An 11,869-nucleotide genomic window follows, 5' to 3' on the forward strand; every position below is an offset into this window, starting at 1 on the left:
GCGGCGTCTGAATTTGCCGATCACGGCGCTCCAAAGCGTGCCCGGTGTGCTGCTCCATGGGATCCAGGAGGCTTTGCGGGAGGCGCCCCCCACATGGGCTTCATCACTCTTCTCCAACGCCGCCATCTTTGTGGTCGGAGTTCCTCTCCTGCGGGCGGGCCTTACTCTCCCTGGCATCGCCAGCGCCTTCTTGCTTGGAACCCTCACATGGAAAGCTTTTGGCCCCCCAGCCTTCGTCCTCGTCGTGTTCTACTTCCTAACGGTGCGTAGCCTAGTTTGTTTTTCCCAAGTTCCCCCGCACGCACACACTGGCACAAATGTTTTTTGTTTTTTTTATATATAAACACGTTATATTACTAGTGGGAAACCTTCATGTAGCACTTGTTGTATTAGTATGACTGTTGATTGACATCTAGGTGTAGGTTTTCCTTGATTTCTTAGTTTCACTTTTGATAAGAAAAGTCCGTATGTGGATCTCCAAGGTCAAAAGAATCCGAAGAGATAAAAGAAGGGATCTCCTGAAGAAAGCCACACAGGGAATATCTTGTGTGGCAAAGATCAGCTGATTTCTTGCATGATAAATGGACCATAGGCTAGTCCATGCAACACGAGTGCGCGCACACACTCTTTCTCACACACCCATGCGAAATAGACACCTCCTCCTCTTGGGAGCAGAGTTTTAGAGGCATTCTGGAAAATATGCCTTGCTGTCACATGCAGGGATCTTGAGGAGATCTAACAGTTGTCAAGGCCAGATGCTGCTTTACTCTAGACATCATGATCGTGGGTCAGTGGAATTGAAATCTGAGTCGTCAAATCAGCTCTGCTTAATATGCAGAAAATGCTGTAGATGTTGTCACTTCAGTCCCCCAGGATATCTTTCCTGCATGGCTGATCTGTCCAATGCCGCTGAGAAATCTGCACATGACTGTCATGCTGCAGAATCTGTCATGCTCTACTCATTGCTGATGTGTCAAGGTTTTGTTCTCCTCCCCGTCGACCATGACGTAATGGAACAGCCATGGCTTGGTGGTTCTGTTTGAGAAAACGGGTCCCATTTCTCAGATGGAATCGCCTCACCTTGGCCTTTGAAGACCTTGGGAAGGAAAAGAGAGGGAAATTCAGTGCATGCTGAGGATAACAACCAATGCTAGTGGCGTGTTGAGTTCACGTTTGGTAGCTGTAGCCAATAGTCAGGCACTCCATATTCTCTTTTACAAAAGCTGCCACTTATTCTTGGCAGGTGAAGTTGATTGGACTTACAAACTCTCTTGCAATGAAAATATTCAGGCATTTGCTGAACTTATGGGTTTCCTGGCACATGTTTTCTGGGTCTTATGTAAAGGCTGGAAATGCCTCAGTGGGGGTAGAGACATTTTTCCAGGACTGAATTCTTGTTTTGACCTTTCACAATGTGCAAGTTTCGTAGTTTGAGATACATATCTACAACATGTATTGGGTGCATTTGTGAGAGGATAGCTTGTCTTCTAGAATCTATGACAAGGCTGCTACACTTCAGTGGCTTACCACCATTTTTCTTAGTAGAATACTCTTTCTTGTGGATAAGGTTAGGCTAAGCCAAAAGATACCCAGTTTTAATATCGATGTTAACATTGATGTAAAACATAATAAGACCAGGCTTGTGTTGTATATGGTTCAAAACCCTTATGTTTGGAATAACTACCATGAGGTTATAAATTGCACATTCTTATAAGGTGAATTTGGGCATGTTCTTGGATTCATCTAGGTATATATAATTAAGAGTGCTCAGGATTAAACACGTGACCATATGTCAATGGATTGGGTCTCTTTTGCTTGGAGCTACTGAGCTTCTCTTGGGGAAAAGTGAAAAGCTTCTAGAGCTTATGAATTTGGGAGCACCTATGCTGATTATGATCCTGGTCATAGTATTTGTGTAACGCAACTGGAGAACAATTATTTTTCATACAATTTGGCAAGCACCGGTCAAAAGAGATATGTTTACATAAGTCAAGGTTACCTGTTAGCTTACGTGTACCTTTTGTGCATGACAAGGTGATTGGTCAAGCTGCATTCCCACTTTCCAGCTGATGGCACACGGTAATAATTATGGTAGTTTTCAAATTTTGTGAGGGAAAACATGGTTTTCTGCTGTCACATGCACTACTTTTCTCTTGTATTAGGGTTGCAAGCAAATTGATACTGTACAGTAAGTGCTGATAGAATGTGCAGCGGAAGAAGGGAAAGTGGAAACATAGGGGAGAGAGAGAGAGAGAGAGAGAGAGAGAGAGAGAGAGAGAGAGATGGAGAGGAAACACAGGTGAGAACTTGCTCTCAATATCATCACCAAAAGGAATACATGTCCCAAGCAAGAGGGGAGAACCTCGTAAGTGAGACTACAGCTAGACAAGCTAGGCAAGCAATGCTAAGCAATGAAATATGAGGGAGGCATGCCGGCTATATATACTCCTCCATGAAGGCAGCCGACTGGTGATAAATATCTCCACGAATGGAAAAATACCCAGGACCATAAATGAGGAATAAATATGGGTAAAATATGAGTGAGGAGTGACCAGCCCCTCTGACTAACATGGTCAATCCTAGAGGCTAAAATAGGACACCAAATAGGAAGCCAGCAAGAAGGGGGTGACCCCCTCTGAGCACCGGATGTTGAGCAAACTCCAAGAAGCCAGAGACCCCGTCCTCGATCAAAGATGAAATACTGCAGAAACAGGTACCAAGAAAGCTCCACAAGCAATCTCCTCAGCAACTTAGCTACAAAAGCAACAGAACAAGCTGCCAGGTACACCGCTCCTCTGGAAGAAAACAACCATATAGCCTACGACGTGCTGCTCCAAATTATGGTTCCAAACCCAAGTGTAAGAACACTCCCTGAAGTCGAATGTCGTGTATCCAGCGTGAAGAAGGTATGAAAAACCTCAAAACCAACCAAGATCAGATCTTGTATATAACCAATCCTGGGAGAAGCAAACTGCTTCTCACTAGGACCCTCAAAAGAAGTAGAGTCAATCTGCCCTAACTTTGTACCAAGAGTAGCCAAATGCTGTATAAAAGCATCCTCTGAAAAGGTCGGCATCGCAAGATGTAAAGACTCTGTAAAAAAGATGGGGTTCATCTGCTCAAACTCGGTAACATGAGTTGCTCAATGCTGTACATAAGTACGCACCACTGAGGTGGGCATCGCAAGATGAAAGGACTCCACATCCCCCTCCGAAAAAAAAAAATCGTCGGATTAGTACAAGCCCAACCTGATTCTGATCCAAATCCAAAAAACTCTAGAAGTACCACTGTGCCCCAGGCACGGTTAGCAACCACAGATCCAAAGCATCCCACCGGGTCCAAAAAACCATCCTTCAAAACAAGAAGCCTGTAGAACTGGCAGGGGGAGGGGCATCCTCAGAAGCATCACAAAGAGATGCAGAGATAGACTCCTCACAATGAGGAAGGGAAGCATGAATATAAACTGCAGTGGTAACAAAGTCCTCAAAAGCATCACAGATAGCAGAAGACTGTTCCAAGTGAATTATTAAGAAATTCACAGTTCTTGGCTCTTGGGAGGAGTAGAGTAACACTGCATAAAACACTATTAAACTTCAACAAAGGGGAAGGCTTCTATTTATAGGAAAAAGTGAGCTTTTAACCAAGCAAACTGATTCTAGAAATTTTCAGATCAGTTTGATCAATTTTTGACCATTTTTAGGTCAGTTTAGCTTACTTTTTGGAACTAGACTTGAATTAAGAGAGAGGAGAGATGAAAAATCTCAATTTTTGATAATTTAAATCTCCACCACACATGTGAAATAGGCGCCTCCTTCATGAGGGGGGAATTCCCATTGTGAGGTGTCAAAAATCCATTTTTTTAGTATTTCCTTTGGTCCTTAGTCCACTCTTCATCTTATGTGAGTATTTACTCATTTTTGGGGGGGGGGGGGATTTTCTCAGATCCCAAGAATCAGCAAACAGATAAAAGATCCATGTGAAAGGATCACACCGCAAAGGGCAAAACACCCTCCTTGTTCTGCAAATATTGCAAAGAACACAAGCTCGGACAAAATAAACTCTGCTCAGGATCTCTGAAAAGATCACTGCCCTCCACCAAATAACTGTAAACTCCTGTCAAAGAAGAAAGGCTCCACAGATACAACACAGCTCCCAAAACTGATCCTCAAGTGAAGTAGGTGGAGAAAGGGCCCCCTTGAGAGTAGAAACTCTTGTGGGAAGCAAAACGCAGCGAAAACACTGCTATTTAGCAAAAATAGCACTCCATCGCCTACAGAAGGCAAGGAACATGTAGAAACTGGGAAACCGTGTAGGCCAAGAACAAAACACAGGTATAGATGCTCCAAAATCAGCAAAACGCTGCCTGAAATCTGAAATTCAGAATCCTCCTCAAGTACCAAACTGCCTCCAAAGCCACAATCCAATCGAGAAACCCCCTCTGCAAGTGATCTGTGTCCACTGGAAAAGAAAACACAGCCAAACAAGGGCTACAAACCTGAAAATTCAGGCCAACCAGTGTCCACACCTCCTACGAGGAAAAACGCTGAAGAGAAGGTACTTTCGGGTCAAGCCCAAGTGGAGGTAGAGCTACCAGCAAAATCGGTTCAGAAAAACGCAGCAACCATGGCTGCAAATCTGAAAACGCAGAGGTAAAGGTGGCTGTAGAATAGGCTGAACATGGAAACGCTGAAGCCTCAGATCAAGAACTGCTGCAGAGAACAATCAGGGGGTGGGAGGGATGGCACAAGATAACAAGAAAGGATAGGCAAAAGGGAGCCCAGAGAGCTCCAAGATCAGGGTTGGGAAAGCAAGCCCAAATAGGCCAAAAAACGCAGCATGTTTGGGACAGCCAAAAAACGCAGCCTGTTTGGGACAGCTATGTTGCTGTCCAGTCCTGAAAAAAAACGCCTGAGAACCCCTGGAAGGTGCCACCAAGAAGGATAGGTATGCTGTCCAAAAAAAAACACCGTTGTCAAGTTGCCAAGAAGCTACAAACTGACGCCCTGAAGAGAGGAAACTGCAGCCCACTGGATGGGGATCAATCAGCCCTTGAAGAAACGCAAGCTTCAACGCATGAACACAAAAAACGCAGATCTGTCCATGGGCGGAAAAACGCAGATATGAAGAGGCAGAGGAGGGAGCATCCAACGCTGAAAATCACCGGCGCTCTAATACTATGATAGAATGTGTAGCGGCAGAAGAAGGGAAAGTGGAAACACAAGAGAGAGAGTGAGAGTGAGAGATGGAGAGGAAACACAGGTGAGAACCTGCTCTCAATATCATCACCAAAAGGAATACATGTCCTGAGCAAGAGGGGAGAACCTCGTGAGGGACTGTAGCGAGACAAGCTAGGCAAGCAATGCTAAGCAGTGAAATATGAGGGAGGCATGCCGGCTATATATACTCCTCCATGAAGGCGGCCGACTGGTGATAAATATCTCCACGGTTGGGAAAAATACCCAGGACCATAAATGGGGAATAAATATGGGTAAAATATGAGTGAGGGGTGACCAGCCCCTCTGACTAACATGGTCAGCCCTAGAGGCTAAAATAGGACACCAAATAGGAAGCCAGCAAGAAGGGGATGATGTCTAACAAGTGCTCTGCATCCTCTTTTCTAGAAGTGGTGTCAGAAAGCTGTATTTTGGATAACTGAGGTGAAAAGGGTCCTGAAAACCTGAGGGTCAGCATTGTAGGGCTTGAATAGCAGGGGAAAAGGAAGCGAAGGGCTAGTAATTTGGTTGTTTCTTCCCCCTACAGCACTGGACTATGCAGAGAGGTTTGTATGAAAAGAACTGCATAATTGCAGTACACGTGAACAATGAGCAAGGTAGATGGGGCAGGGGCTTTATAGCTTGGCCATCAACATTTCTAAATGACCAAACAGTTGGTCTCTGATGTGTTCAGAATGGCCGATAAGCTAACTCTTGGGTGGTTTTCACATGCATCAATCTGAGACACATATGTATGTGTTTTGACTACCAGGGAATGCAAGGGTTAGGGTTGAGCAGGGAACGCTGGCCATTCTGAGCCCTATCTTTATGAAAGGACAGAGTTTTAGAGTGAGGGTAAGGCTAGGGATGCATATGAGTAGTCTAGGACCTAGGTGCATGCATGTGAAGTGTTCCAAGTCTATGAGTCAATTGGCCTGTGAGAGATGGGATGAAGAAGATGCTTTGGCAAGGTGAATGAGTTCAAGGTGTTGGTGCTCTTTTTTTTTCCTTGAGTAAATCTTTCTGAAGTTGCTATCTGGTACCTGTTTGAAGGCAGCTTGTTCTTCACACCTGGGAGGCATTCCGACTTGTGGATAAGTGGCCACAATATCAACAGGGCCTGTGGGGATTTGAACTCGGGACCTCCCCTCCCTAACTCTGAAGCCCACACCGATGGGCTATGCACGCGTTGGCATGTGTTGGTGCTCTTTGATCCACGTAGTACAGATAATTTAATAGATCCCACTGTAGTGCAGAAAGGTTAGTTGTGAGTGACATCCACCAAATTAAACAATTTGACTAGTGCTTTTTGACAAGGTGCTTGCGACTGTTAGAAGTCATCTCCGGTCTTTATCAGACACTAGGGCCTCTGTTGTGGGTGTGCCCGCCCTGTATAGGCGTTTTCTCATTTTTCCTCACTCCCCGTATTTTTTTCCCATTTTTTTCCCATTTTTCCATGGTGTGGGTGGCTGCCCTATGCTGGCAGGATCATACTAAAGCTGGCCGACTGCACTCATTTGCATATGGAGCTGGCCGACTTGCTCTGTTGGGGTCGTGGATGATTTCATTTGCTGGCCGACTGGAGGGACCCAGTCGTGAGGCTGGCAGCGCATCTCTACACTGGCCGACCCCATTTATGGGGCCATATAAAATGGCCCCATTGCCCCCACTTCATTGTATTCAGTTTTCACTGCGGGATCTTGTGTATAGAGAAGAGTTACACGCCTATCTCTCTCCTTCTCTTGTGCTGTCTTTTTCTGCACTCTACTTGCTCTTGTGGTCTCAGATTTGGTTATCATCTCCGCTGCGTATTTTGACATGGTATCAGAGCCCTAGGCTCTTGAAAGATCTTGGGAGTTTTCTGAGCAAGAGGGGATTGTTGCGTTGCTGATTGGTGGACTGTTTGGACTGTTCAGGAAGAGAAGTAGCAAGAGGAAGGCGGGCTAAGTTGCTGGACAGCCACTTGCAGGTTTAAAGTTTTTTTTTCCCACCCACCCACCCTTTTCAGTTACATCCCCGCGATGGCAGATTTGTTAGAGCTGGCTGAGAAGCATGTGAAGATCCCAACTCTCCCCACGTTCCCAGTAGACCGTCAACTGGACGGGAACAATTACGGCATCTGGAAGTGATGGAGTCTGTGCTAGAGTCATACGACCTTGCTGATTTCATCGTTATCGGGGTTCCACGGTCGGAGGCAAAGGAAGGGGAGTTACTGTCAATGAAGAAGGACCGCGAGGCACATGCACAGATGTGGGATTGTGTCAACGCTAGGGTCCGGTCATTTATTTTCGTCAACTGCACACCACAAGTAATCAATCACGTAAAGCATATGACGCTGGCCAGAGGCATATGGCAGCACTTGGCTTCTCTTTATAATAGGGTATCACCCATGAAGAGGATTTCCTTAGAAGTGCAGATGCGGGTTATGAACCTTGCAAAGTCGTCGATGATGCGGGAGCACATTAACAAGCTGCAGGCCCTTTAGGGAAGGAGATATCATTAGAAGATATGGCCATTACTTTGCTGTCCCACTTGCCTGCTCAGTATTCCGCTTTCTACTCCTCTTTGATTACGAGTGGCAGGCTCAGCACCATTACCTGGGAGGAGCTTGTGCCCATGGTCTTGGACCAGGAGGAACGTTTCACGAACCCTCCTCACAGTGGAGGTTCGGAGGCCTTAACTGCCCAACGGCCGAAAGGCCGGAATAACAACAAGGGCAAAGGGAAGGCTTCACAGGAGAAGTCTTCTGAGAAGAAGCCTAACGCAGAACGAGAGAAACTGAAGGCCGAGCGGTCCTGCAATGATTGTGGCGAGAAAGGCCACTATTGGAGGAAGTGTCCTAAGCGGACTGGGAAGAGTGCTGATTCTTCAGCCTCAGCTACAAAGACTCTTGCATTTGTGCACTTAGAGATGATGGACTCCGATGCTTCATCGTCTTCGAGCGAGGAGGCAGTTGGCTTCACCGCGAAGGATACCCGGGAATGGATTCTTGACAATGGTGCTTCCAGGCACATGACTCCGTCCCGTGACTTCTTTTTGGATCTGAAACGGCAGTCAGGTCGCATTTTCATTGGCGACAACTCCACTATTCCGATACACAGTGAGGGCCGGATGGAGATTATTCCCGACGGCAAGGGAGGCAAGCATGCCTCCCGTGTTCTTTACGTCCCTGCTCTTGGTTTTCATCTTCTGTCAGTGCATGAAGTATGAAAGACTGGCTTTCGGGTGGAATTTGAGGAGCATTCAGTTGCTCTACGGGACCGTGAGACTGGCCAGGTTGCTTGGGAAGGCGGTCTGGAGAATGGTATCTACAAGCCGTCTACACTCCTCATTGACAGGTTCTCAGGTCGGAGATCTGTGGCACTTTCGTTTTGGCCACTTAAATGTGGATGCACTGCAGCGAGCTTTCCGAGACCAGATGGTGGTTGGCTTGCCAGATGTTGGCAGTAGGCAAGGACGTTGCAGCTCTTGCATACGTGGTAAGCAGCATAGGGAATCCTTTCCGAAGCAAGCTTCCAAGCGGGCTTCAAAACCATTGGAGTTGATTCACACTGACTTGTGTGGACCTCAGCAGACACCATCATTGGGAGGATCTCTCTATTTTATGCTACTTGTTGATGACTGTACCAGATTCACGTGGGTCTACTTTCTTTCATAGAAGGACCAAGCTTTTGCACGGTTCAAGGATTGGCACGTGATGGTGGAAAAAGAGTCTGGATTGCACAGTTTCCTTGGCTCCTCATCTTCGACTTCTTGGAGTTTGTTCAACATCTGGTGGTGAGAGGGGGTGTTAGCATATTTATCCCCATATGTTGCCCATGTATTTGCCCATATTTGATCCCTTTTATGGCCCTTGGTTGTGGGTTGGCCACCTGTATTTTTCCCAGGTCGGGTGAGCATGTCCCAGTAGGTGCGTTAGCTTTGGATGACGGTCGTATTGGTTTCTTTAACATCATTGCCCCAATAGGGCACAGGTCTGCACCTCCTTTTGGATCGTGGTGAGGCATGAGCTACCCCACCCCGAACCTCACCTTCTTGATCATTTTTACATGGATGAGTGGGGGGAGGGTCTGTCGGTTTTCTGGGAGGCACCCATGCCTGGTGGTGCTCCATCAAGAGGATCCATGGCAGTACAGCTTTGGGGTAGTGGATGCTGACACGATCAATCTTGGGAGCTTGCTAGAATTTCTCTTTTCCTTGAGATTGGTAGTCTTGGGAGCTTGCTAGAGCTCTCCCTGAGATCAGCACCCTCCTTCAGGTAGCGTGGCCCAAGATTGGTTTCAGTCTTCCAAGGATAGGGGTTCTGTCTTCGATAGAGCCTCACCTCCCAATGCTTTCAGGAGCAGATCGCCTTGAGCCTGTGGATTGGCAAGTAGATGGAGGCTGCCCACATCTCCGTGTAGGTCATAGTCCAGAGGATCAACTTTCGAATTTTCGCTACCATGAGAGCCTCATTTTGGATCCAGGGAAGGAACTAGGTGACAGGAGAGTTCTTTGCTGGCATAGGACCTCATCTCAGGCGGAACAGGGTCGTCACATCAGAGGACTGGGTGAGGTGGTTGAGTCGAACCAGTTCACACCCATGCTATGGCCTTACTAAGTCAACTCTGACTCACGCCAGTGTGATGGATTGCACTAGTACCTTAAGGACTCTTTTTCTTTGGTGTTTCAATTGTTTAAGTAGACACTTTGACCTTTAGTGGGGCATGGCCAATTACAGATTGCCCAGGACTTTTATTATCTTAGCATTACTTGGAAAGGCTTAGCCCTCAGATTTCAATAATTTAAAAAGAAAGCATGATGCAAAGAGAATGTGTTGCAAAGTTGATTACACTTGTATTGTGTGTATATGTGAGTACACTCCCAGCCTTTGCAAGCTTCGGTCTTGATAGTTGTTTTGTGAAGAACAGTTTCAGAGAAATCGTGTTAGTTATTTCTGTGTGTACTTCAGTTTGTGAGAAGAAACTCTTATCACTGGTGGCAATGCCTGGCACAGGGAACTGCAGTAACAAAGATCAAGATGAAAGAGAAGGAGAGAGAAGGAATTGCTGAGAAAAGGAGCGGAAAGAGAGGGCCCTCAAGTGTTTGGGGTTCTGGTGCTGCCGGAACTGCCTGTGCAATTGCTGCAATCACTGGTTTAGGGGGTTCAGCATTTTCCAATCTTTGGCAACTTGGCTTTGCAGCAAGCTTTGCAACCAAACTCAGCGACACAGTCTCTAGTGAGATTGGAAAAGCTTATGGAAGGACCACGTGAGATTTTAAGCTTACCTTCTTCTGCCGTGGTCTGCTCTTTAGCTTCATATTGCACTATATGTAGACTCTCTGATGTGCTTATTAAAAGCAAACATTCTGAAAGACTGCTAACAAGCTCATTCTTCATCCTCTACAGTTATCTTGTGACAACACTGAAGCTGGTGCCAAGAGGCACAGAGGGAGCTATAAGCTTGGAAGGAACCCTGGCTGGCCTGAGTGCATCTCTTCTGTTCTGTGCCCTTGCATATGGTGTTAACCAGGTCTGCACTTCCACAATGATGTGCATGCAACATGAAGTTTGAATGTGGGATCTCATGCTCTCTAAGGTGACTATTGATGAGCCTTTGGGGTTTATATTTTCCTGTTGGCAGATCACGGCCCAAGGTGCTTTGATTTGTATAATTTCTTCACAAATTGCAAACCTTTTGGAGAGCTATGCGGGGGCTACAATTCAGGACAAAGAAGGCTTTGAATGGGTAAGGTCTCCATTCTCCAAACTGCTTGTTTGTTGGGTGATCCTTAGTTCCATGTTCTCCTGCATCTTCTACTGCTTTTTCAAACAAATTTTCTGTGCTGCATTCATGCTTTGTGAGTCAAAACTTCAAAATTCAAGCTCATGGAGTTAATTAGATTGGCTGATTCTTTTTGCAGCTAAACAATGATGTAGTCAATGTTCTAAATATCACTTTTGGAGCACTGTTTGCCGTCATCACGTCTTATGCAATGCATCTATCGTAACTAATGCTGATTTATCAAGTGAGAGATGAGAGGCTTCTCTTTTTGTATCCTCTAATCAGTTGGGTGGAAGGTTTACAAGGCCAAGAAGTTGAGAATTGCTGGGTTCCAAACAACAGGGCCTCCTGATGGCACAGCCTTGCCATTCAAAAGACACATTGCTGTGCATGTTTAATCTGTAACTGGTTATAATGGAAGAGCACTTTTTGGTGCTGGGTAAACAGTGATGTTGCGAGTGGGCCACAAGTTGACTCTTCATGTGTGTCAAGTAGTTGTTTTCTATGCTTTACAAGGTGTCACTTTTCTTTCCTGCCTAGTCAATACTTGCTCTTCGTTTGATGCACATTTGCTTCCATTCCCCTACTCGTTACCATTGTTAGTGCACACACCAGAGTTGTTTCATTGTTCGCTAGGTGAGGATTCCATTTCCTCTGCTCACAAAGATACCTTGTCACAATATGATACATGAATTATAGGAGGTCCAAAATGTAGTACCAGTTATCATGATTGCCCTGATCTTAATGGCTCAAAACATGGAGCTATTATTGAGTGAGTTTTGAGTTAGGAAAATAGTTTGGGAAAAATAAATTAGTTGAATATAACTCTTCATTAGAAGGGAGCAAGGGAATTAAAACAATCACGTCATTTAAACTAGAAGGATTCTCACT

General features: G+C 45.8%; 1 protein-coding gene across 1 annotated transcript in view; it reads left to right on the plus strand.

The window, feature by feature from the left end:
- The window catches only part of LOC147624528 (integral membrane protein (Protein of unknown function DUF92, transmembrane)), an 11,698-nt gene extending 189 nt beyond the window's left edge, over positions 1-11,509 (plus strand). Inside the window, exons 1-5 of the mRNA XM_086819551.1 lie at positions 1-262; positions 10,210-10,463; positions 10,603-10,726; positions 10,838-10,942; positions 11,118-11,509. The exon at positions 1-262 is cut by the window's left edge and continues 189 nt beyond it. Of these exons, the coding sequence (XP_086675677.1) occupies positions 1-262; positions 10,210-10,463; positions 10,603-10,726; positions 10,838-10,942; positions 11,118-11,204 (832 nt within the window). The 3' untranslated portion in view covers positions 11,205-11,509. The remainder of the gene's footprint in view (positions 263-10,209; positions 10,464-10,602; positions 10,727-10,837; positions 10,943-11,117) is intronic.
- Positions 11,510-11,869: the final 360 nt, after the last annotated feature.

Source organism: Cibotium barometz, chromosome 25 (genome assembly GCF_041138505.1).
Source record: "Cibotium barometz isolate CiBa-2024 chromosome 25, ASM4113850v1, whole genome shotgun sequence".
NCBI classification, from domain to species: domain Eukaryota; kingdom Viridiplantae; phylum Streptophyta; class Polypodiopsida; order Cyatheales; family Cibotiaceae; genus Cibotium; species Cibotium barometz.